Raw genomic sequence first — 25,030 nt, 5'->3', positions numbered from 1 at the left:
ACCTGAGACTAACTTCCATTTGACACCATACACAGTGTTCAGCGCTATAGTCAGACATTGCACTCACTGTTACACACAATGCTCAATCTTTCCAGAAACTGGAATCCATGTGGATAGTCTGAACCAGCTACTGACAGTACCCAATATAAACATTACAAAGTGATTGGGCCAGAGCGTGGATGTGAAAACTGATTTCTGCAAAAGGAAGAAAGTGGAGTTTATGCCTTCCAGAAGCTGCTATCTGTCTAAGCTGTGAGGTGTTTAGAGTGAGAGCTTTAGCAGTTAGTGCCTGATGTCCATATAAAGTCTGAAATCTCCTGAACTGTGTGTTTATACAACTGATGCTGGCAACAGCTGAGGGGGGATTTTGATTGCTCCCAGATTTGTTCCCTCTAGTCTCCAAACTTGAGCAATAAGGTGCAAGGACTTATAAGGCGGTGTTGTGGTAATATAAACTCTGTAAAAGCATCTGATTTACAGTCTGAGCCTCAATTTAGTACCCGTGCCATTATTTCATCGGATTGCAAACTCCTGTCTGCACAGAACACACATTCTTACTCCAGCTCATAGTGTGACTAAGTTAACTCCTGAACGACCAAACCCCTGGCCCATGCTTTATTTGGATAGTGGCCTTTTTCCATTGCCAGGAGTTGAAATGCAGGGCTTATCCCTCATTTATTGGTTCAAAGTCTAATATTTTGTTGTCGTGGTATATTTCATCCTATTGTTTTTCTGCAATTGCCACAACTTTCTGAACTAACATACCAACTAAATATTTGCACAAATACTTTTGCAATCCCTTTTAAACTGGATAATCAAGAATTTCACTTTAAACTGTAAAGCATGAAAGAACTTGCATTTCTATAGTGCCATTCACCACCTCAGAATATCCCAAGTGCTTTACAGCCAATTAAGTGATTTTGGAGTGTAGTCACTGCTTTAATGAAGGAAATACTACAACCAATTTGCACACAGCAAGACCCCAAAACTGCAATGTGATGATGACCAGATAGTCCCATTTTGGTGATCTTGGTTAAGGGGCAGGTTGCCAGGGCAGGAAGAAAAACGCCATGCTGTTCTTCAAAATAATGTTGTGGGATCTTTTACTCCCACCTGAGAGAGCAGAAGGTGCCTTGGTTTCTCATCTAAAAGACAGCACCTCCAACCATGCAGTACTCCCTCAGTATTGTACCAGGAGTGTCAATCTGAGTAGTAGGTTAAATCTCTGGAATAGGATGTGAACACACAACTTTTTGACTGAGAAGCAAGAGTGCTACCTCTGAGCCAAGACTCGTACCCACAATATATTAAATGTCTTTCTTACAGGAGAAGCCATCACATACCTCCTGTAACTCTGTGCAATGCTTTTCTGTAATAAATGCATTATTTCTGTCAATAATGAAAAATCCCATCTTAAACAGCATTAGAAGATAAGAAAAGACTCATCCAACCTCGGCAATACTTGATCTAGAATTGTGCCAATACAGTAGCCACTGTCAACATGTGGCTAACTGAGAATCCAGATGCGTCTAATTGTAATTCTGATGAGAAAGGTGTTTAGCATACATAGAGTTAATGTGTTCAACAAAGCACATTTACAACACCAGAGTTTCAAAGAATGGGTTGCAGTCTGTTTAGAGATCAGTTTTTGACTGGGATTTCTATTGAACTCTGAAACATTCTTGGAATACCTGATGGAGAACCTTTCTGCTCCATCAGTGAATCTTACAATGAAGCTATTTCTCTGTCTTCTCCTCAGGGACTGTTTCCTGAAGTGGTGGCTTGTAATGATACTCTGAACTATTCTACGAATTTCTATTCACTTGAGTGGAGAAGCCTTGATAATCCTGCATATTATTAATTTACTAAGTTTTGTTCAGCGTTATTTTGTTTCAATAATCCTGAACCCCCTCCCCCAGGTGATGTGATTACCACTGAGACCCCATCACTTTTCCACATTCTGTATTGGTTTAAAATTCAGACTGACTGCATTATATCAGAACATTAAGCGCTCAATTCCTATTTATGTTGAATAACTCAGGATAAATTTGCTGAAATTTAGGCCTTAGCTTGCAGTGTTTTCAGTTTCTCTGAATATCTGTCATTTTGCCAAATATTTAAGCTCGGCAAAGCCCAGCTACTCAGAGGGGCTACCCAGTGGGGGCTTGGTTCAATCCTGGAACTGCCCAATTGGGCCTGGCACTTTACAGGGACTGAACTAGCTGCTTTTCCTCAGAAGCAGAAATGGTCTTGCTGACATCCTACAAATTTCCGATTTCTTTTCTGTCCAACTCTAAAATGCTGATGAGAAATCAAACCAATCTCTGCTCAGATCCAAGATAAACAGACAACATGGAAAAACTGACGACACTTTTTCAAATTCCAATAGGCGGGCATCACTAGCATTGTTAGCTAGACTTTCCTGATTTGCTGTCTTCTGAACCAATAGGGAGGTTTCTCAGAGCCAACTAATTCAAGAGTTTGAAAAGTTTTGGAAATTTTGTGCAACTCCCAGAACTAACAAGAGTGACAGCAGGTGCTGGTGTGTGGGGATTGTAAGCTTGCAACCAACAGCTCAGAGATGTCAGTGCATTTCAACAAGGGACCTGCATATGGCCTCTCGGCAGAGGTGAACCGCAAGGTAGGATCTGGCCTTTCCTTTTTTGTGTACAGAGATTGTGAGTGTGCAGAATAAGGAACGCTACCCGAAAGTTGCTGGATAACCACCAGTTCCCTAAAACATTTATCAACAGGTCACATAGATTTTTAGGTTCTATTCTGTTTATAAACTTAAAGCAAACTGGCAGTTTCTGAAATAAAAACAGAAAAAGCTGGTAAAACACAGTAGATTTGACAGCATCTGCGGAGAGAGAAACAGAGTTAACGTTTCGCGTCTGTACGACTCTTTTTCAGAGCTGAAGAGAGGGGACTGGCAATTTCTATTGTGTTCACAATGAGCACTGACGTGGGTAATCTCTAGAAACTTTAAATCTTAGCTAGCTTGTTGACAAATCAGGTTCCAAGGAGAAGTTGGGAAAGAGTATCAAAAATGATCAGAGATCAGCAAAGTGAAGATTAATCAAATAGTAGAGATTTAAATTCAGTGAAAATAAACCAAATAGGAGAGGTTTAACCTCCTGAAGTATTTGGATCCACAGGATGTGAACAGCAGCCAACAGGCAGCTGTTAAATGGCAGTGGTCGCGTGGCTCCAGTCTGTGCCTAGTTTTTGGGGAAGGCAGCCTCTTGCAAGATTTAGTCCCATCAAATGTGTTTGTGTTATTATTGAGTTTACAGAGCCAGGGCAGCTGGAACACCTTCAGTTCATGAAACTCAGTTTCATAAACATGTCCACTTCGGATATATCCACAATTTCTGTCTCATTGGGAATACTATTAAAATAGTTTAACTGACAATAATGGTATTCCTCTTGTATATAAAAGGCTGCAGGAGGTTGGATGTTAAGTGAAGGAGTGATCGCTGTAATAAACCTCTGAGTGTAGTACAGAAACAACTTATTCAATTTAAAGGTTTGGCAGCAATTCTTTTTTGATTTAAATCTTCAGTTTCACTCTGCATTTCACATTTTATTCTATTTAAATCATTTTAATTACAAATCAATAGATGCTGGTTTATGAGAATTAAACTTTCCTACTTTTGGCTTCAGTTTCACTTTACAAAGGTTAGATACAACATTGACTTGCATTTTTACAGCACCTTTGATTTTGCAAAATTGTGGTAAGCTATCCTTCTTTTCCCTTTTCAGCCTTTGGCATGGTTGACCACATCATCCTTCACCAAATTATAATTTAAATTAAAGAAATAAACATAACAGTGGATTGGGTGCTTGTGTGTGGGCTTGATGAAGGAACAAAGTGCATATGTAGACTGCATTGGAAGACCTAGGCTGAAGGAAACAAAAATCAGAGAGTGAGCGAGAAAATACCACATTGACAGTGCAACTGAACAGGAAACTAGTTAAAACAAAAACTCAGCAGGTCTGACAGCATCTGCGGAGAGGGATACAGTTAACGTTTCGAGTCCTTATGACCCTTCATCAGAACTAAGACATATAGAAATGAGATGAAATATAAGCTGGTAGAAGGGGGTGGGACAGGAGAGCTCGATGGGGGGGGGGGCCAGGGATAGGTGGAGGCCAAGAAGAGACTGCCAAAGATGTCATAGACAAAAGGACAAAGGGGTGTTGATGGTGGTGATATTATCTGACAGATGTGCTAATGGGGACATTAAGGGAAGCAAACAGGACAAATAGTGGCAGATGGCCCCAGTGCGGGTGGGGTGGGGGGAAGGGATCGAAATGGGCTAAAAGGTGGAGATGAAACAATAGATCGAAATAAATTTAAAAATAGAAGGGAAAAGAAAAAAATAAAGTGTAAAAAAAATTATAAATTATTGGAAAAGGGGGGGATCGGAAAGGGGGTGGGGATGAAGGAGAGAGTTCATGATGTGAAATTGTTGAACTCATTATTAAGTCCGAAAGGCTGCAGAGTGCTTAGTCGGAAGATGAGGTGCTGTTCCTCCAGTTTGCGTTGAGCTTCACTGGAACATTGCAGCAGGCCAAGGACGGACATGTGGGCATGAGAGCAGGGTGGAGTGTTGAAATGGCAAGCGACAGGGAGGTCTGGGTCATGCTTGCGGACGGACCGAAGGTGTTCCACAAAGCGGTCACCCAGTCTGCAAGGCTCTACCCTACATGTTTCTTGGGCCCAGAGGCTATGTGAGACTGAGTTCTGAGTCTGTCCCGTCTGTGTTTATTCTCAGTGCCTCTTTGCTCTGGGTCTCTTTCTCTGCTTCCATTTCTTTCCCATCACTTTCTGCCTCTATCATCTCTTTTGGAATTTAATCACTCCTGCTTTCCACCCTACTGCAGACCTTCCTCTCTGTTCTTTCCTCAGATCCCCTGCCACTATAGGTAATTAAAATGGGTTACCTTTCCAAAATTTTACAGTCCTAATGAAAGGTCACTTATCTAAAACACTAACTTTGTTTCTCTCTCTACAGATACTGTCTAATCTGCTAATATCTCCAACACTTTCTGTTTATACTTTGTGTCTTTCTGTGTTTTCCCTGTCTCTTAGTCTCAGAACATAAGAAATAGGAGGTCATATGGCCTTCTGGCCTGGTCCACCATTCAATAAGATGGTGGCTGAACTTCTACCTCAACTCCTCTTTTCTGCCACATCTGCAACTCCCATAGTTCCCAAAAAAAATCTATCAATCACAATCATGAAATACTCAGCAACTAAGTATCTCCAGTTTCTAGGATAGAGAATTTTAAAGATTCACAACTTTGAGTGAAGAAGATTTTCCTCCCCTCAGCCCTAAATGGCTAATCCCTTATCCTGAGATTATGAGCCCCGGTTCTAGACTGAGCCAGGGAAAACAGCCTCTCAGCACCTATCCTGTCAAGGCTTCTAAAAATTTTATAGATTTTCAATGAGATAACCTCTCATTCTTCTAAACTTTAGAAAACATAGGCCCATTCTAATCAGTGTTGTTAACAAAGTTGACAATTTTACACTTTCCCCATTATATTCCATTTGCAACCCTTTTTACCCAATCATTTAACCATCTCCATTACTTTGCAGTCTTTAGCATCCTCCTCACAGCTTACTTCCCTTCCAGCTTTGTAACAGCAGCAAACCTAGATAAATTACACTCATCTAAAATATTGATATAGACTGTAAATAGCTGAGGCCCCAGCACTGGTTTTTGAGGCACCATTATTTATACCTTGCCATCCTGAAAATGACCTGTTTATTCCAATTGGTTTTCTGTCCGTTAAGCAACCCTCAATCCATACTAATCTATTAACCCCAATCTATGGTGGGGAGAGACCATGGAGGAATTTCAGCAAATGGGATGAGGCAAGGGGCAAAGACATTTACCGGTCTCTAATTTCTCTCACTGACAAAAGCAATTTAAACACAAGAATGAAAATTTTTAATTTGTACAAATCTCTAATGGAGAATAAAATAAAAAAAGCATTTAAAAACTAAAAATACAATAATGAATAGCAAATATGGATTTCAAAAGGGAAAGTGTTTCTTGGACAACATCATTGAATTTTTTGAACATGTAGCGGAGTAGACAAGGATAATGCAGAAGATGTAATGTATCTAGATTTTTCAAGCACCCTTTAATAAGGTACATAATAAGCTACTTTTGAGACTAATGAATAAGGTTAGAGAATATGGAGTCAGGAACAAATGGCAGAATGGATAGCTAGCTGGCTGCAAGATAGAAAGCTAAAAGTTGCTATTCGGAGTGCCAGAAAGTACAATCGATTCTTGGATTATTGTTGTTCACAATTTGTATTGATGATTTAGGCTTTGGAATCAGAAATATAATTTCTAAATTTTCAGACAACATCAATTTAGGAGCGATAGTCAATACTGAGAAGAATTGCGAAACATTACAAGATATTTATAAGCTTGCTGAACAGGCATATAATTGGCAAACTGATTTCAACTTAGACAAGTGAGAGGTAATAAATTTTGGTCAGAAAAATAAGCATGTTACATATATGGAAAGTAAAATCTAAATAGGGTAGAGGATCAAAGGGATCTGCATGTAAAAATACACAAAATCATGTAAAATTATGACAGTCAATGAAGCCATTAAAAGAAAGCAAACCAAGCATTAGGGTTTATTTCCAGAGCTTAGCTTTGAAAAGTGGAGAGGTTATGCTAAACTTATATCGAACTTGGTTAGACTACATGTGAGAGTACTGCATGCAATTCTGGTTGCCAGATTATAAAAAAGAGATAGATGTATTGGAGGTGGTGCAAAAAAAGATGTACAAGGCTAATATCAGAATTTTGGTATTACCTATCAGCAAAGGACGAACACGCTAGGTCCCTATTCTCTTGAAAAGTGAAGGCTGAGGATGATTTAATACAAGTGTTTAAAATTATGAAAGAGTTTAACAGAGTAGACACAGAAAGAGTGTTTACACTTGTAGGATAGAGCAAAGCTAGAGGTCATCAATATATGATATTCACTAAGATATCAAATAAGGAATTCAGGAGAAGCATCTTTACCCAAAGGGTAGTGAGAACGTGGAACTCGTTACCAAAGGGAGTAGTTGAGGCAAATAGTACAGATGTATTTAAGGGAAATCCAGATAAGCATATGAAGGAGAAAGAAATAGATGGTTGTGACTGATAATTTCATATGCACTTAAATCTGATGTCCAACTTACAGATTGCCCAGAAATATGACCCACAGAAAGATGAGGCTATTCGGAGGTGGATTGAAGATGTTACTGGAGCAACTCTTACAGAAAACCTAATGGAGGAGCTGAAAAATGGAGTCATATTGTGCCAGTAAGCAAAACTATTGGAAATATCAAAGCCTCAATTCTAGGAATAGAAGTACCCAAGTGTAGAAATCAAAAGCTCCGATCTGCATTTGCAGCAAGCTCATCACAGCTTCAATGTGTGTGCATGACCATACGCCCAATACCAACTCTAAATTATACTTTCTACTGCATCCTGAGACTTATAACACCTTAGAATTTCTCTGCCCTATTCTGTAACTCACACTAGTCCTCACTATCCTGTAATTTTTGCCAGTGCCTCTCTATCATGTCCTGTAACCTTTCACCAATGTTCCCTCTAAGCTGCACGCCTGTGCATCAACGCAGCAATCAGGAAGATACCACGCACTGGAAAAAACTGGCCATGCTTAGCAACAAAATTTTAAGGAGAACATTTCCCCTCAATGCTTTTTCCGTCCTGAAGTGCTGCCAGTGCCTTGCCATGCTGTCCTGTAACCCTTAGTACAGGCCTATCAAACTTGATTTTACAATATTGCAACATTATATTACATTACTGTAGGTGTTTTCCCATATTCACATGAAAAGTATGATTTAATCCTGTATTTCCTTCCGTTTAAGGCTCATTAATAAACTGCAACCTGGCTCAGTGAAGAAGATTAGTGACTCCCCACAGAACTGGCATCAGGTAATGAGTTAAAACATTAAAAGTGTACATATGCTGATTGATGTGGGCCACAGTATGAAAATGGAGATTGTTTTTAATTCATGAAATATGGGATTCGTTGGTAAAGCCAGCAGTTATTGTCCATCCCTAATTGCCCTCGCAAAGGTGGTGAACAGCACTTTCTTGAACTGTTGCAGTCTGTGTGGTATAGGTACTCAGTGTGATGTTAGGTAAGAAGTTCCAGGATTTTGACCCAGCAATGATGAAGGAATGATGTTATGGTACCAAGCCAGGACGGTGTGTGACTTGGAGGGGAACTTGCAGATTGTGGCATTTCCATGTCCTTGCTACCCTTGTTCTTCTAGGTGGTAGAATTTGTGGGTTCGGAAGATGCAACAGAAGAGGCTTAGCAAGTTGGCGATCGAGATGGTACACACTACTGCCACTGTGTGCTAGGTGGAAGGAATGAATGTTTAAGGTGGTGGACGGGATGCCAATCAAGCTTGGGTGCCTGGATGATATCAAGTTTCTTGAGTGTGTTTGGAACAATGCTCATTCAGGCAAGTGGGGAGTATTCCATCATTTCCACCTTGTGCCTTGTAGATAGAGGAAAGGCTTTGGGGTGTTGAGGAGTGAGTTAATCGCTGCAGAATTCCCAGCCTTGTAGCCACAGTATTTATGTGCTGGTCCAGTTACGTTTCTGGTCAATGGTGAGCCCCCAGAATGTTGATAATTGGTGGATCAGTGATGTTGATGCTCTCGTGTTAGAGATGGTCATTGCCTGGCACTTGCATGGAACAAATGCTACTTGCCACTAATTAGTCCAAACTTGAATATTGTTCAGGTCTTACTGCATATGGACACAGACTACTTCAGTATGAAGTGTTGCGATACACTGAAATTGCACAATCATCAGAGAACATCTCCACTTCTGACTTTATGATGGGAGAAGGCCATTGGTGAAGCAGCATGAAGATGGTTAGGCCTAGAGCAGTGCCCTGAGGAACTTCTCCAACAATATCATGTGGCTGAGATGATTGGCCTCCAGGAACCACAACTATCTTCCTTTGAACTAGAAACTAGCCAGTGGAGAGTTTATCACCTGATTCCCATTGACTTCAATTTTACTCCTTAATGCCATATTCAGTCATATGCTGCCTTGATGTCAGGGACAGTCAATCTCACCTCATCTTTGGAATTCAGCTCTTTAGTCCATGTTTGGACCAAGGTCTGGAATGAGGTCTGGAGATGACTGGTCCTGGCAGAATGCAAACGAAGCATTGGCGAGCAAGTTGTCAGTGAGTAAGTGCCATTTGATAGCAGCATCGATGATGCCTTCCATCACTTTGCTGACAATTGAAAGTAGACTGATGCAGCAGAAGATGGCTATATTGGATTTGTCCTGCTTTTTGTATACAGGACATTACTGGGCAATTTTCCAATTCACTGGGTACATGCCAACGTTCTACAGCTTGGCTAAAGGCTCAGCTAGTTCTGAAGTATAAGTGTTCAGCACTGCAACCAGGGTGTGTTGGGGCCCATGGCCTTTGCTGTATCCAGTGCACTCAGCTATTTCTTGATTATTGTGTGAGCTGAATCAAATTGGCTGAACGCCAGGATCTGTGATAGTGGAGACCTCGGGAAGAGGCTGAAATGGATCGCCAATCAGCAATGCTGGCTGAAGAGGGTTGCAAACACTTCAACCTTGGCTTTTGCACACACGTGCTGAGCTCTGCCAAAATTGAGAGTGAGGATGTTGTCAAGCCTCTTCCTTTTGCTAGTTGTAGGGTCTCATTGTCTTTGCCATATCTAGTGCCCTCAGCTGTTCCTTGATGTCACATGGAGTGAATCTAATTGACTAAAGAATGGTTTCTATGTTGGTGGAAATTTCAGTAAGAGACAGATTGTCCACTCAATATTGGCTGATGGTTGCAAATGCTTCATAGAATAGTTACAGCACAGAAAGAGGCCACTCAGCTATGAGTCTGCGCCAGCTCTCTGCAAGAACTTAACTCGTCCCAGTCACTTACCATTTCTCCATTGCATCTTCGCACTTGCTAGGTTTTGCCGTCATTAAGGATGGGGTGATTCATGAAGGCTCCTTCTCTTGATAGTTGTTTAATTGTCTACCACATTCACAAATGGACGTGGCAAGATTACAGAGCTTTGATCTAATCTATTGATTGTGGCATCGCTTAGCTCTGTTTATAACATGTAGCTTCTGCTGATTAGCATGCATGTAGTCCTGTGTTTTGGCTTCACCAGGTTAGGACCTCAATTTTAAATGTGCCTGCTGGCACTTTTAGCATGCTCTTCTCACTGCCCATTGAACCAAGGTTGATCCCAAAGCTTGAGAGTGATGGTTGAACGTGGTGTTACAATTCAGATGGCCAGATGATGAGGAATGATGATGAACTAGAGACTATTCTTTATACACTTCTAAATTTTATTTACAAAGACACACATTACAAACATGTACCTCTAAATCCAACAACCAGTTTCAGTCTGCCCTTATATATACACCTCATCTGTAAACCCATTATCAATCAAGCACCCCATTTGAAAGGGGCACTACTGGCCCACTTTAACAAGAAGAAACAAAACAAAAACAAACCAAGGCTTTAAAGGAAAATTAATAATCAAATTAAAATGCATTTCCCAGGATTGATAATGCACTCCAGCCCCCCAGGTGCCACCATTCACAGAAGGCCTCAAGCATACCGGTGGACACCACATTCTCCTTCTCCAGAGATACCCGGGTGCAGATGTTACTGCGGAACAGAGGCAGGCATTCAGACCAGACAACCTTCTCGACCTCTGCTGCCTGGACCTGTTAATGGCCACCTTGGCCAGACCCAGGCTGCTCCTATATTTACACTTTTTAAAGCATTGAACCAAAAATAAACTAATCAACAAATAAATCAAGGCTTTCAAAGGTAATTTATGAAATGAAATTAAAATAGTCTTCCTGGGGCGGATGATGCACTCCAGCCCCTGCAGTACCCATCAGTCGTGGAAAGCCTCAAGCCCACCAGGATACCAGGGACACCCAGGTGCAAACATAGTCATTGAAGAGGGGCAGACAATCGGGCCAGACGACCCCTCGTCTGCCTGCTGCCTGGACCTGTTAATGGCCACCTTGGCCAGGCCCAGGCTGCTTCTATATATACTCTTTTGAGCATCTGTGAATTAGATAAAATTAACCAAATTGACAGCCCCTTAAAGAGCACTGTAACGAAAAAAATAAGGATTTAAAGAATACTTAACAGTCTAAAATAAAGTGTCAATGTGGGAGCTAATGATGCATTCCAGCCCCAGCAGTGCTCACTGGTCGTGGAAGGCTGTGTCTCTCTTTATACTCTTTTGAGTACCTATGAACTAATAACAATTAACTAAATTAACCAAATTGACAGTCCCTTAAAGGGGCACTGTGATGAAGGATAAGGATTTAAAGGAAACTTAACAAACTAAAACAAAATGTCATTTTGCAGCTGATAAAACACTCCAGCCCTCATGGTGCCCACTGGTCGTGGAAGGCCTCACACTTGCCAGTGTACACTGTGTGCTCCCTTTCTAAGAACACCCGGGCACAAATGTAGCTGCTGAAGAGAGGCAGGCAATTAGGCCAGATGACCCCTTGTCTGCCTGCTGCCTGGACCTGTTAATGGCCACCTTGGCCAGGCCCAGGCTGCCCCTATATACTCTTTTGAGCAAAATCAAATAAACAAAAGGTCAAATTGACAAATTAATGGGTGAAATTAAGGTGATAATCCCTTAAAGGTGCTCTGTAACAAAAGACAAAATCTTAAAGGAAACTTAACAAATCAAAATAAAATGTCATTTGGGGGCCAATGATGCACCCCCACGGTGAGCGCCAGTCTCGGAAGGCCTGAAGCACGCCGGTGAAATACAATTTTGCCGTTATTGATGGCCCATAGCACCAAATGGATTCCCAGTTCTGAACTGCTAGATCTATTCTAAATTAATTAAGGAAAGCAAGCATGAATTTAAGAGAAAATCATTCTTATCTACTATTTTGAACTTTTTGATGAGGCAACAGAGAGGGTTGATGAGGGTGAGGTGATTGATGTGGTGTACATGGACTTCCAAAATGTGTTTATAAAGTGCCATTTAACAAACTTGTCAGTGAACTTGAAGTCCATGGAATAAAAGGGACAGTAACAGCATGGATGTCACTCAGTTGACTGAATGACAAAAACAGAGTAGTGGAAAAGACATCATATTAACATCATTGTGGAAAACATTTGTTTTTCAGACTGAAAGAATCTATACAGTGAGGCTCCCTAGGGGTTGGTAATAGGACCACTCCTTTTCTTGACACAAAACTCTGAAGAGAATAGTGATAAGCTTCAATTGGACATAGACAGTTGTTAGAATAGGCAAACGTGTGACAGATGAAACTTAATGCAGAGAAGTGTGAAATGATACATTTTGGTAAGAAAAATGAGGAAAGGCAATATAAAATAAAAGAGACAATTCTAAAGAGGGTGCAGGAGCACAGGGATGTGGGGGTATGCATGCACAAAGTGTGAGAGCAGGTTGAGAAAGCGGCTGATAAGTCATATGGGATCCTGAGCTTTATAAATGGCAGCAGAAGAGTATAAAAGTAAAGAGTTATATTTAAATAACTGGTTCAGCCTCAACTGGAATACTATGTCCAATTCTGGCCACTGCATTTCAGGGTAGCATTGGAGAGAGTGCACAAAAGATTTATCAGAATGATTCTGGGGATGAGAGACTTCAGTTACGTGGATACATTGGTGAAGCTGAGGCTGTTCTCCTTAGAGAAAGGTGGAGAGGAGATTTGAAAGAATGTTGAAAATCATGAGGGGTCTTGACAGAGTAGAAAAAGAGAAACTGTTCCCATTGGTGGCAGGGCCAAGAGCTCGAGATAATCAAGTTCAGGTGATGGGCAAAAGAAACAGAACGTGACAGATCTGGTTAAGATCTGGATTTCACTGCCCGAGAATGTGATGTAGCAGATGCAATTATTGGTTTCAAAAGAAAATTGGATAATTATCTGAAAAGAAACAAATTGCAAAACTACAGGGAAAAGGCTCGGGATGAGCTAGGTTGTTCTTACAGAGAGCCAGCATGGACACAATGGGCCAACGAGCCACCTTTTGTGCTATAACTATAATGTTCTGAATCTATCCCATTTAGCAGTGTTTGTGCCACACAACATGACCGGGGTGCCCTCAGAGTGAAGGTGGAACTTGGTCTCCACAAGAGCTAAGCGGTGATCACTACCAATTCTGTCATGAACTGATGCATCTGTAACATGTAGAATAGTGAGAACGCGGTCAAATAATATTTTAACTTTTTTTATTCTTTCATGGAACATGGTCACTGGCTAGGCTGCCATTTTTATTGCCCATCCCTAATAGCCCTTGAGAAGGTGGTAGTGAGCCACCTTCTTGAAGTCAGGATGGTATGTGGCTTGGAGAGAAACTTGCAGGTGGTGGTGTTCCCATGCATGTGCTGCCCTTGTCCTTCTAGGTGGTAGAGATCGAGGATTTGGAAAGTACTGTCAAAGGAACCTTGGTGAGTTGCTGAAATGCATCTTGTAGTTGGTACCCACTGCTGTCACTGTCATTTATTGAGCACAAAAGTAAGGAGGTAATGTTGAACTTGAATAAGACACTAGTTAGGTCTCATCTGGAGTACTGCATCTAGTTCTGGGCATCATACTTGAGGAAGGATGTGAAGGCATTGGACAGAGTACAGAAGAGATTCACAAAAATGATTCCAGGGATAAAGAACTATACCTATGAGGATAGATTGGAGAGGTTGGTACTCTTTTCCTTGGAGAAAAGACAGCTGACAGGTGACTTGATAGAGGTATTCAAGATCATTGATTCATAGACTCAGATGTTTACAACACAGGAGGCCTTTTGGCCCATCATGCCCACGCCGGTCAACAAAGATCTGACGACACCAAAACCATTTTCCAGGACTTGGCCCTTAGCCCCGGAAGCTATGGCAAAGCAAGTTCATATCTAAATACAACAAAAACAAAAATTGCTGGAAAAACTCAGCAGGTCTGACAGCATCAGTGGAGAGAAAGACAGAGTTAACGTTTCGAGTCCGTATGACTCTTCTTTAGAACAGTATCTAATATCTAAATACTTCTGAAATGTTACGAGAGTTCTGACTCAACCACCATTTCAGACAGTGAGTTCCAGACTCCCACCAGCCTCTGGGTGAAGAAATTTCTCCTCAACTCCCCTCTTAGCCTTCTACCTCTTACCTTAAATCTATGCCCCCGGTTATTGACCCCTCAACTAATGGAAAAAGTACCTTCCTATCCACCCTATCTTTATCCCTCATAATCTTATACACCTTTGTCAGGTCCCCTCTTAACCTTCGTTGCGCCAAAGAAAACAACCCCAACCTATCCAATCTTTCCTCCAGCCCAAGCAGCATCCTGGTAAATCTCCTCTGTACCCTCTCCAGTGCAATCACATCCATCCTATAATGTGGTGACTAGAACTGCACGCAGTACTCCAGTTGTGGCCTAATCAGCATTTTATACAGTTCCAGCATAACCTCCCTGTTCTTGTATTCTATGCCTCAGCTAATAAAGGCAAGTATCCCATATGCCTTCTTATCTACCTGCCCTGCTACCTTCAGGGGTCTGTGGATATGCACACCAAGGTCCCTTTGATCTTCAGTAATTTCCAGGGTCCTACCATTCATGGTGTAATCCCTCGCCTTGTTAGCCCTCCCCAAGTGCATTACCTCACACTTTTCCGGGTTGAATTCCATTTGTCATTGCTCTGCCCACCTGACCAGTCTATTGATATCCTCCTGCAGTTTATGGCTATCCTCCTCACTATTAACAATCCTACCAATTTTCGTGTCATCTGCGAACTTCTTGATCATACCCGCTACATTTAAGTCCAAATCATTTATGTACACCACAAACAGCAAGGGCCCCAGCACCAAGCCCTGCGGAACCCCACTGGAAACAGACTTGCAGTCATAGAAACACCCCTCTACCATCACCCTCTGCTTCCTGCCTCTCAGCCAATTTTGGATCCAACATGCCACATTGCCTTGGATCCCATGGGCTCTTACTTTCTTGATCAGTCTGCCATGAGGGATCAAAAGCCTTGCTAAAGTCCATTTAGACCACATCAAATGCATTACCGTCATCAACACTCCTGGTTATCTCCTCAAAAAATTTGATTAAATTTGTCAAACACAACCTTCCCTTAACAAACCTATGCTGACCATCCCTGATTAATGTGTATCTATCCAAGTGCAGATATATATATTCTGTCCCTCAGAATTCTTTCTAGTAACTTCCCCACCACTGAGGTTAGACTGACTAGTCTGTAATTTCCTGGTCTATCCCTTCCTCCCTTTTTTAATAATGGGACAATGTTAGCAGTCCTCACCTGTGGCCAGAGGATTTGAAAATTACTCCCAGGCCCCTGATATCTTTTCCCTTGCCTTCCTCAACAGCTTGGGATACATCTCATCTGGGCCTGCAGATTTGTCCACTTTTAAGGCCACTAAACTCGCTAGTACTTCCTCTCTCTATATCTTAATTTCCTCTAATATTTCACAGTTCTTCAGCCTGATGTCTATACCTGCGCGTCCTTTTCCATTGTGAAGACTGACGCAAAGTATTCACTGAGGACTGTACCTACGTCTTCCGGGTCCACACACACATTACATCTATGGTCCTAAGCTTCCCCTAGTTATTCTCTTGCTCTTTATATATTTAAAAATACCCTTTGGGTTTTCCTTTATTCTACCCAGCAATGCTTCCTCATGCACTCTCTTGGAAGGCTAAGGGAATGCTGTTGCTTATTACAAGAGGGATTGAACATAAAAGTAAGGATGTTATGCTTCAGTTATACAGGACATTGGTGAGACTGCACCTCAAATACTATGTGCAGTTTTGATCTCCTTATTTAAGGAAGGATGTAAATGCATTGGAGGCGGTTCAGAGGAGGTTTACTAGATTGATACCTGGAACGAATGGGTTGTCTTATGAGGATAGGTTGGACAGACTGGGCTTGTTTCCACTGGAGTTTAGAAGACTAAGGAATGATTTGATTGAAGTATATAAGATCCTGAAAGGCCTTGACAAGGTGGATGTCGAAAAGATGTTTCCTCTTGTGGGTGAGTCCAGAACTAGGGGGCACTGTTTTAAAATTAGGGGCCTCCCTTTTAGGACAGAGATGAGGAGAAATTTTTTCCCCCAGAGGGTTGTGCAACTTTGTAACTCTGCCTCAGAAGGTGGTGGAGGTGGGGTCATTGAATATTTTTAAGGCAGAGGTAGATAGATTCTTGTTAGGCAAGGGAATCAAAGGTTATCGGGGTTACATGGGAATGTGGAAATCGAAACACAAGATCAGCCATGATCTTGTTGAATGGCAGAGCAGGCTCGAGAGGTCTAATGGTCTACTCCTGTTCCTATTTCTTATGTTCTTCACTTTCCTAATTTCCTTTTTAAGATTCCCCCCTGCACTTTATATACTCCTCTAGGGACTCTGCGGTATTCAGCACTCAGTATCTGCCAGAAGCTTCGCCTTTTTCCCTAATCCTAACCTTTCTGTTCCTTGAACTGCAGGGTCCTCCGGACTTGGACCCCCACTTTGTCTTTACTGGAACATATTTGTCCTGTACTCTCACTTTTTCCTCCTTGAATGCCTCCCACTGCTCTGACACAGTTTTATCTGCAAGTAGCTGCTCCCAGTCCACTTGGGCTAAATTGTATCACATCTTAGTAAAATTAGCCTTTCCCCAGTTTAGAACTTTTATTCCCAGCCCAACCTTATCCTTTTCCATAACTATCCTAAATCTAACTGAGTTATGGTCACTATCTCCAAAATGCTCCCCTACTGATATACCTTCCACCTGCCCGGACTCATTTCCGAATATTAGGTCCAGAACTGCCCCCTCCCTTGTTAGGCTTTTTACATACTGGCTAAAAAAGTTCTCCTAATTGCAACTTAAGAATTTTGCTCCTTCCCTACCTTTCACACTAAAACTGTCTCAGTTAATATTTGGGTAGTTAAAATGCCCTATTTTTCCTGCCTTATTATTCTTACACTCCTCTGAAATTTGATTACATATTTGATCCTCTATCTCTCCCTGACTATTTGGGGGCCAATAGTACACACCCAACAGCGTGTTTTCCCCTTTTGTGTTTTTTACTTCTACCCATATGGCCTCATTTGATGAATCTTCCAGGATATTCATCCCTCCTCACTGCTATAATTGATTCCTTGATCAATATTGCAAGCCATCCCCTCCCCACTCCTCTTCTATCCCACCCTCTATCTCAACTGAATTTCCTATAACCAGGAATGTTAAGCTGGCAATCCTGCTCTTATTTTAGCAAGTCTCAGTCATAGCTATGATATCATGCTCCCATGTGCCTATCTGTACCCTCAGCTCATCTGTCTTATTTTTCAAGCTCCTTGCGTTAAAATATATTCCATTTAGCCTTAATAAACTCATTTCTTTCTTATCCAGCCTATGTTTCCTCTGACTTCCAGACTCACTTAATTCACATTTTAACTTCTAATTCCATCTCAGCTTCTCTCCCCTCTGAACTACTTTTCAGGATCCCGCCCCCCCACTGCCAATTTAGTTTAAATCCGCCTCAACAGCATTAGCAAACCTCCCCGCGAGGATGTTGGTCCCACTGCTGTTCAGATGTAACTTGTCCAACTGGTACAGGTCCCAGTTCCCCCAGAAATGCTCCCAATGCCCCAGGAATCTAAAACCCTCCCTCCTGCACCATCTCTCCAGCCACACATTCATCTGCTCTATCCTTCTGTTCCTATACTCACTATAGTGTGGCACCAGGAGTAATTCGGAGATTACTACCTTTGAAGTCCTGCTTTTCAATTTCTGACCTAACTCTGTAAAGTCTGCATGCAGGACCTCATTTCTCTTTCTTCCTAAGTCATTGGTCCCAGCATGGACCAAGATCTCTGGCTGTTCACCGCCCCCCACCTCAAAATGCCCTGCAGCCATTCCGTGACATTCTTGACCCTGGCATCTGGGAGGCAACATACCACCCTGGAGTTATGTCTATAGCTGCAGAAGCGGCTGTCTACTCTACTCCCCTCACTAACAAATCCCCTTCCACTATTGCCCTTCTACACTTCTTCCTCGCCCCATGCCCCCCAACCCCCACCCAAGCAGCTGCACCACCCACAGTGCCATGGCCTTGGCTGCAGTTGGCCTCCCCAGAGGAACCGTCACTCTCACCATTTTCCAAGGTTGGAAAACGGTTTGTGAGTGAGCTGCACTCAGAGGATTCCCTCAGTACCTACCTGGCCCCCTTCTTCTGTCTGGCGGTCACCCACTTCCCTCTCTGGTTGCACTTCCTTTAGCTGCGGGGTGACCAAGTCCTGAAACGTGCTGTCCACGAATCTCCCAGCTTTGTGAATGCACCGTGCATTCCGTGGCGCCCCCAGCTGCCTCGCAAGATCCAAAACCCGGAACTCGAGTTGCTCCAATCAGTAGCGCCTCCTGCACACACCGTCATTCAGACTGCCAGGAGCGTCGAGGATTTCCCACATAGTGCAGGATGTGCAAATCACGGGAAAAACCCGGAACTCGAGTTGCTCCAATCAGTAGCGCCTCCTGCACACACCGTCATTCAGACTGCCAGGAGCGTCGAGGATTTCCCACATAGTGCAGGATGTGCAAATCACGGGAAAAACCCGGAACTCGAGTTGCTCCAATCAGTAGCGCCTCCTGCACACACCGTCATTCAGACTGCCAGGAGCGTCGAGGATTTCCCACATAGTGCAGGATGTGCAAATCACGGGAAAAACCCGGAACTCGAGTTGCTCCAATCAGTAGCGCCTCCTGCACACACCGTCATTCAGACTGCCAGGAGCGTCGAGGATTTCCCACATAGCGCAGGATGTGCAAATCACGGGAAAAACCCGGAACTCGAGTTGCTCCAATCAGTAGCGCCTCCTGCACACACCGTCATTCAGACCGCCAGGAGCGTCGAGGATTTCCCACATAGTGCAGGATGTGCAAATCACGGGAAAAACCCGGAACTCGAGTTGCTCCAATCAGTAGCGCCTCCTGCACACACCGTCATTCAGACTGCCAGGAGCGTCGAGGATTTCCCACATAGTGCAGGATGTGCAAATCACGGGAAAAACCCGGAACTCGAGTTGCTCCAATCAGTAGCGCCTCCTGCACACACCGTCATTCAGACTGCCAGGAGCGTCGAGGATTTCCCACATAGTGCAGGATGTGCAAATCACGGGAAAAACCCGGAACTCGAGTTGCTCCAATCAGTAGCGCCTCCTGCACACACCGGTCATTCAGACTGCCAGGAGCGTCGAGGATTTCCCACATAGTGCAGGATGTGCAAATCACGGGAAAAACCCGGAACTCGAGTTGCTCCAATCAGTAGCGCCTCCTGCACACACCGTCATTCAGACTGCCAGGAGCGTCGAGGATTTCCCACATAGTGCAGGATGTGCAAATCACGGGAAAAACCCGGAACTCGAGTTGCTCCAATCAGTAGCGCCTCCTGCACACACCGTCATTCAGACTGCCAGGAGCGTCGAGGATTTCCCACATAGTGCAGGATGTGCAAATCACGGGAAAAACCCGGAACTCGAGTTGCTCCAATCAGTAGCGCCTCCTGCACACACCGTCATTCAGACTGCCAGGAGCGTCGAGGATTTCCCACATAGTGCAGGATGTGCAAATCACGGGAAAAACCCGGAACTCGAGTTGCTCCAATCAGTAGCGCCTCCTGCACACACCGTCATTCAGACTGCCAGGAGCGTCGAGGATTTCCCACATAGTGCAGGATGTGCAAATCACGGGAAAAACCCGGAACTCGAGTTGCTCCAATCAGTAGCGCCTCCTGCACACACGGTCATTCAGACTGCCAGGAGCGTCGAGGATTTCCCACATAGTGCAGGATGTGCAAATCACGGGAAAAACCCGGAACTCGAGTTGCTCCAATCAGTAGCGCCTCCTGCACACACGGTCATTCAGACTGCCAGGAGCGTCGAGGATTTCCCACATAGTGCAGGATGTGCAAATCACGGGAAAAACCCGGAACTCGAGTTGCTCCAATCAGTAGCGCCTCCTGCACACACCGTCATTCAGACTGCCAGGAGCGTCGAGGATTTCCCACATAGTGCAGGATGTGCAAATCACGGGAAAAACCCGGAACTCGAGTTGCTCCAATCAGTAGCGCCTCCTGCACACACCGTCATTCAGACTGCCAGGAGCGTCGAGGATTTCCCACATAGTGCAGGATGTGCAAATCACGGGAAAAACCCGGAACTCGAGTTGCTCCAATCAGTAGCGCCTCCTGCACACACCGTCATTCAGACCGCCAGGAGCGTCGAGGATTTCCCACATAGTGCAGGATGTGCAAATCACGGGAAAAACCCGGAACTCGAGTTGCTCCAATCAGTAGCGCCTCCTGCACACACGGTCATTCAGACCGCCAGGAGCGTCGAGGATTTCCCACATAGTGCAGGATGTGCAAATCACGGGAAAAACCCGGAACTCGAGTTGCTCCAATCAGTAGCGCCTCCTGCACACACCGTCATTCAGACTGCCAGGAGCGTCGAGGATTTCCCACATAGTGCAGGATGTGCAAATCACGGGAAAAACCCGGAACTCGAGTTGCTCCAATCAGTAGCGCCTCCTGCACACACGGTCATTCAGACTGCCAGGAGCGTCGAGGATTTCCCACATAGTGCAGGATGTGCAAATCACGGGAAAAACCCGGAACTCGAGTTGCTCCAATCAGTAGCGCCTCCTGCACACACCGTCATTCAGACTGCCAGGAGCGTCGAGGATTTCCCACATAGTGCAGGATGTGCAAATCACGGGAAAAACCCGGAACTCGAGTTGCTCCAATCAGTAGCGCCTCCTGCACACACGGTCATTCAGACTGCCAGGAGCGTCGAGGATTTCCCACATAGTGCAGGATGTGCAAATCACGGGAAAAACCCGGAACTCGAGTTGCTCCAATCAGTAGCGCCTCCTGCACACACCGTCATTCAGACTGCCAGGAGCGTCGAGGATTTCCCACATAGTGCAGGATGTGCAAATCACGGGAAAAACCCGGAACTCGAGTTGCTCCAATCAGTAGCGCCTCCTGCACACACCGTCATTCAGACTGCCAGGAGCGTCGAGGATTTCCCACATAGTGCAGGATGTGCAAATCACGGGAAAAACCCGGAACTCGAGTTGCTCCAATCAGTAGCGCCTCCTGCACACACCGTCATTCAGACCGCCAGGAGCGTCGAGGATTTCCCACATAGTGCAGGATGTGCAAATCACGGGAAAAACCCGGAACTCGAGTTGCTCCAATCAGTAGCGCCTCCTGCACACACGGTCATTCAGACCGCCAGGAGCGTCGAGGATTTCCCACATAGTGCAGGATGTGCAAATCACGGGAAAAACCCGGAACTCGAGTTGCTCCAATCAGTAGCGCCTCCTGCACACACCGTCATTCAGACCGCCAGGAGCGTCGAGGATTTCCCACATAGTGCAGGATTTGCAAATCACGGGAAAAACCCGGAACTCGAGTTGCTCCAATCAGTAGCGCCTCCTGCACACACGGTCATTCAGACCGCCAGGAGCGTCGAGGATTTCCCACATAATGCAGGATGTGCAAATCACGGGAAAAACCCGGAACTCGAGTTGCTCCAATCAGTAGCGCCTCCTGCACACACGGTCATTCAGACTGCCAGGAGCGTCGAGGATTTCCCACATAGTGCAGGATGTGCAAATCACGGGAAAAACCTGGAACTCGAGTTGCTCCAATCAGTAGCGCCTCCTGCACACACCGTCATTCAGACCGCCAGGAGCGTCGAGGATTTCCCACATAGTGCAGGATGTGCAAATCACGGGAAAAACCCGGAACTCGAGTTGCTCCAATCAGTAGCGCCTCCTGCACACACCGTCATTCAGACCGCCAGGAGCGTCGAGGATTTCCCACATAGTGCAGGATGTGCAAATCACGGGAAAAACCCGGAACTCGAGTTGCTCCAATCAGTAGCGCCTCCTGCACACACCGTCATTCAGACTTCCAGGAGCGTCGAGGATTTCCCACATAGTGCAGGATGTGCAAATCACGGGAAAAACCCGGAACTCGAGTTGCTCCAATCAGTAGCGCCTCCTGCACACACCGTCATTCAGACCGCCAGGAGCGTCGAGGATTTCCCACATAGTGCAGGATGTGCAAATCACGGGAAAAACCCGGAACTCGAGTTGCTCCAATCAGTAGCGCCTCCTGCACACACGGTCATTCAGACCGCCAGGAGCGTCGAGGATTTCCCACATAGTGCAGGATGTGCAAATCACGGGAAAAACCCGGAACTCGAGTTGCTCCAATCAGTAGCGCCTCCTGCACACACCGTCATTCAGACCGCCAGGAGCGTCGAGGATTTCCCACATAGTGCAGGATGTGCAAATCACGGAAAAAACCCGGAACTCGAGTTGCTCCAATCAGTAGCGCCTCCTGCACACACGGTCATTCAGACTGCCAGGAGCGTCGAGGATTTCCCACATAGTGCAGGATGTGCAAATCACGGGAAAAACCCGGAACTCGAGTTGCTCCAATCAGTAGCGCCTCCTGCACACACCGTCATTCAGACTGCCAGGAGCGTCGAGGATTTCCCACATAGTGCAGGATGTGCAAATCACGGGAAAAACCCGGAACTCGAGTTGCTCCAATCAGTAGCGCCTCCTGCACACATGGTCATTCAGACTGCCAGGAGCGTCGAGGATTTCCCACATAGTGCAGGATGTGCAAATCACGGGAAAAACCCGGAACTCGAGTTGCTCCAATCAGTAGCGCCTCCTGCACACACCGTCATTCAGACTGCCAGGAGCGTCGAGGATTTCCCACATAGTGCAGGATGTGCAAATCACGGGAAAAACCCGGAACTCGAGTTGCTCCAATCAGTAGCGCCTCCTGCACACACCGTCATTCAGACTGCCAGGAGCGTCGAGGATTTCCCACATAGCGCAGGATGTTCAAATCACGGGAAAAACCCGGAACTCGAGTTGCTCCAATCAGTAGCGCCTCCTGCACACACCGTCATTCAGACTGCCAGGAGCGTCGAGGATTTCCCACATAGTGCAGGATGTGCAAATCACGGGAAAAACCCGGAACTCGAGTTGCTCCAATCAGTAGCGCCTCCTGCACACACCGTCATTCAGACTGCCAGGAGCGTCGAGGATTTCCCACATAGTGCAGGATGTGCAAATCACGGGAAAAACCCGGAACTCGAGTTGCTCCAATCAGTAGCGCCTCCTGCACACACGGTCATTCAGACTGCCAGGAGCGTCGAGGATTTCCCACATAGTGCAGGATGTGCAAATCACGGGAAAAACCCGGAACTCGAGTTGCTCCAATCAGTAGCGCCTCCTGCACACACCGTCATTCAGACTGCCAGGAGCGTCGAGGATTTCCCACATAGTGCAGGATGTGCAAATCACGGGAAAAACCCGGAACTCGAGTTGCTCCAATCAGTAGCGCCTCCTGCACACACCGTCATTCAGACTGCCAGGAGCGTCGAGGATTTCCCACATAGTGCAGGATGTGCAAATCACGGGACTGAGCTCCCCAGACATATCTTAGCTAAACAGCATATGGACACTTGCTTTTATTTTACCCTTACTCCTACTTTAGTACAGAGTAGATGCTAGATCTTCTAGATAGACTTGATCATCTAGGCCTCACAATCTGGTGTCAGACTTTGAGCTGTATACCTCTCATGCATAATTTCACATTGGCCTGAATATTTCGGACAGTGGGGTTTCCCTTCTCATGGCAGGGAACACATCTGTCTGTTCCGCAGCCATTTCATGCTGAAATGAGCATTGATTGGCTGCAGGCGTGACTTCCGCCCCTCACTCTGAGTAAATCCCGATTTAGAGAGCTGTTGGCCAATCTGATTGACCGGCAGCCCTCCAGTCCTTGCTTCAACAAGACAGAGCCTGACTCTCGGGACCAGATGGCAAGGTACGTTTTGGGGGTCCCAGGCCTGGGGGGGTAAGGAAGGCCTTGAGGGGGAGTAAAAAGTGGGTGATTGGGGTGTTACGGGGAGGCCGGGGCAGAAGAAAGGATCAGTGGCCACTGGACCAATAGGGGTGTTGGGGTATGTCTGAAGTCAAAAGGGGACTTCTGATGGCGGTGACCCCCCCAACTTCCTGCTCGAGGCCTAATAGCATTCTTTCCCCCTCACTTCCCACCACCTAAAAACCCACTGGTGGGGGAGTATGAAATTCAGGTCATTATTTACAAGTATAGGAAACAAGCGTGGTGGCAGTATCAACTCCGAAGTCACTTCACTAGCCGCAGGCTGACAATCTTGAGAAATGTCCACTACTGCATCCCTTTGACTTCTGCCATTTATCTTTAGGCATAGGTCACAGAATAACAGAATTTTAATGGCACAGAAGGAGGCCATTTGGTCCATTGTGTCTCCACCAGCTCTCCAAATGAGCAAATGACCTGGTGCCATTACCCTGCCTTTTCCCCATACCCCTGCACATTGTTTCAAATATTCAACTAATCACCTAATACCCTCTCAAATGCCTTGATTGAACCTGCCTCCACCACACTTCCAAGCAGTGCGTTCCAGACCCGAACCACTCACTGTATGAAATTGTTTTTTCTCATGTCACATTTGCTTCTTTTGCAAATCACTTTAAATCTGTGCCCACTCGTTCTTGATCCTTTTACAAGCAGAAACAGCTTCTCCCTATATGCTTTGAACAGCACCCCCACCCCTCATGATTTTGAACACCTCTATCAAATCTCCTCTTAGCCTTCTTCTCTCCAAGGAGAACAGTCCCAATCTCTCCAATCTATCTTCATAACTGAAGTTTCTCATCCCTGGAACCATTCCTGTAAACCTCTTCTGCAATCTCTCCAATGTGTTCACATCCTTCCTGTAGTGTGGCACCCAGAACTGTACACAATACTCCAGTGGAGGTCTAACCAGTGTCTTAGATAAATTCAGCATAACCTCCCTGCTCTTGTACTCTATGCCCCTGTTA

General features: G+C 45.0%; 1 protein-coding gene across 1 annotated transcript in view; it reads left to right on the top strand.

Moving 5' to 3' along the window:
• Positions 1-2,510: 2,510 nt before the first annotated feature.
• cnn1b (calponin 1, basic, smooth muscle, b) overlaps positions 2,511-25,030 on the top strand; it is a 153,954-nt gene continuing 131,434 nt past the window's right edge. The window contains exons 1-3 of the mRNA XM_041177419.1: positions 2,511-2,641; positions 7,227-7,348; positions 7,921-7,987. Coding sequence (XP_041033353.1) covers positions 2,582-2,641; positions 7,227-7,348; positions 7,921-7,987 — 249 coding nt within the window. The 5' untranslated portion in view covers positions 2,511-2,581. The remainder of the gene's footprint in view (positions 2,642-7,226; positions 7,349-7,920; positions 7,988-25,030) is intronic.

This window comes from Carcharodon carcharias, chromosome 30 (assembly GCF_017639515.1).
Source record: "Carcharodon carcharias isolate sCarCar2 chromosome 30, sCarCar2.pri, whole genome shotgun sequence".
Classification (NCBI taxonomy): Eukaryota; Metazoa; Chordata; class Chondrichthyes; order Lamniformes; family Lamnidae; genus Carcharodon; species Carcharodon carcharias.
The sequence above is the reverse complement of the archived record's forward strand: the minus strand, read 5'-3'. Positions and strand labels throughout refer to the sequence as shown.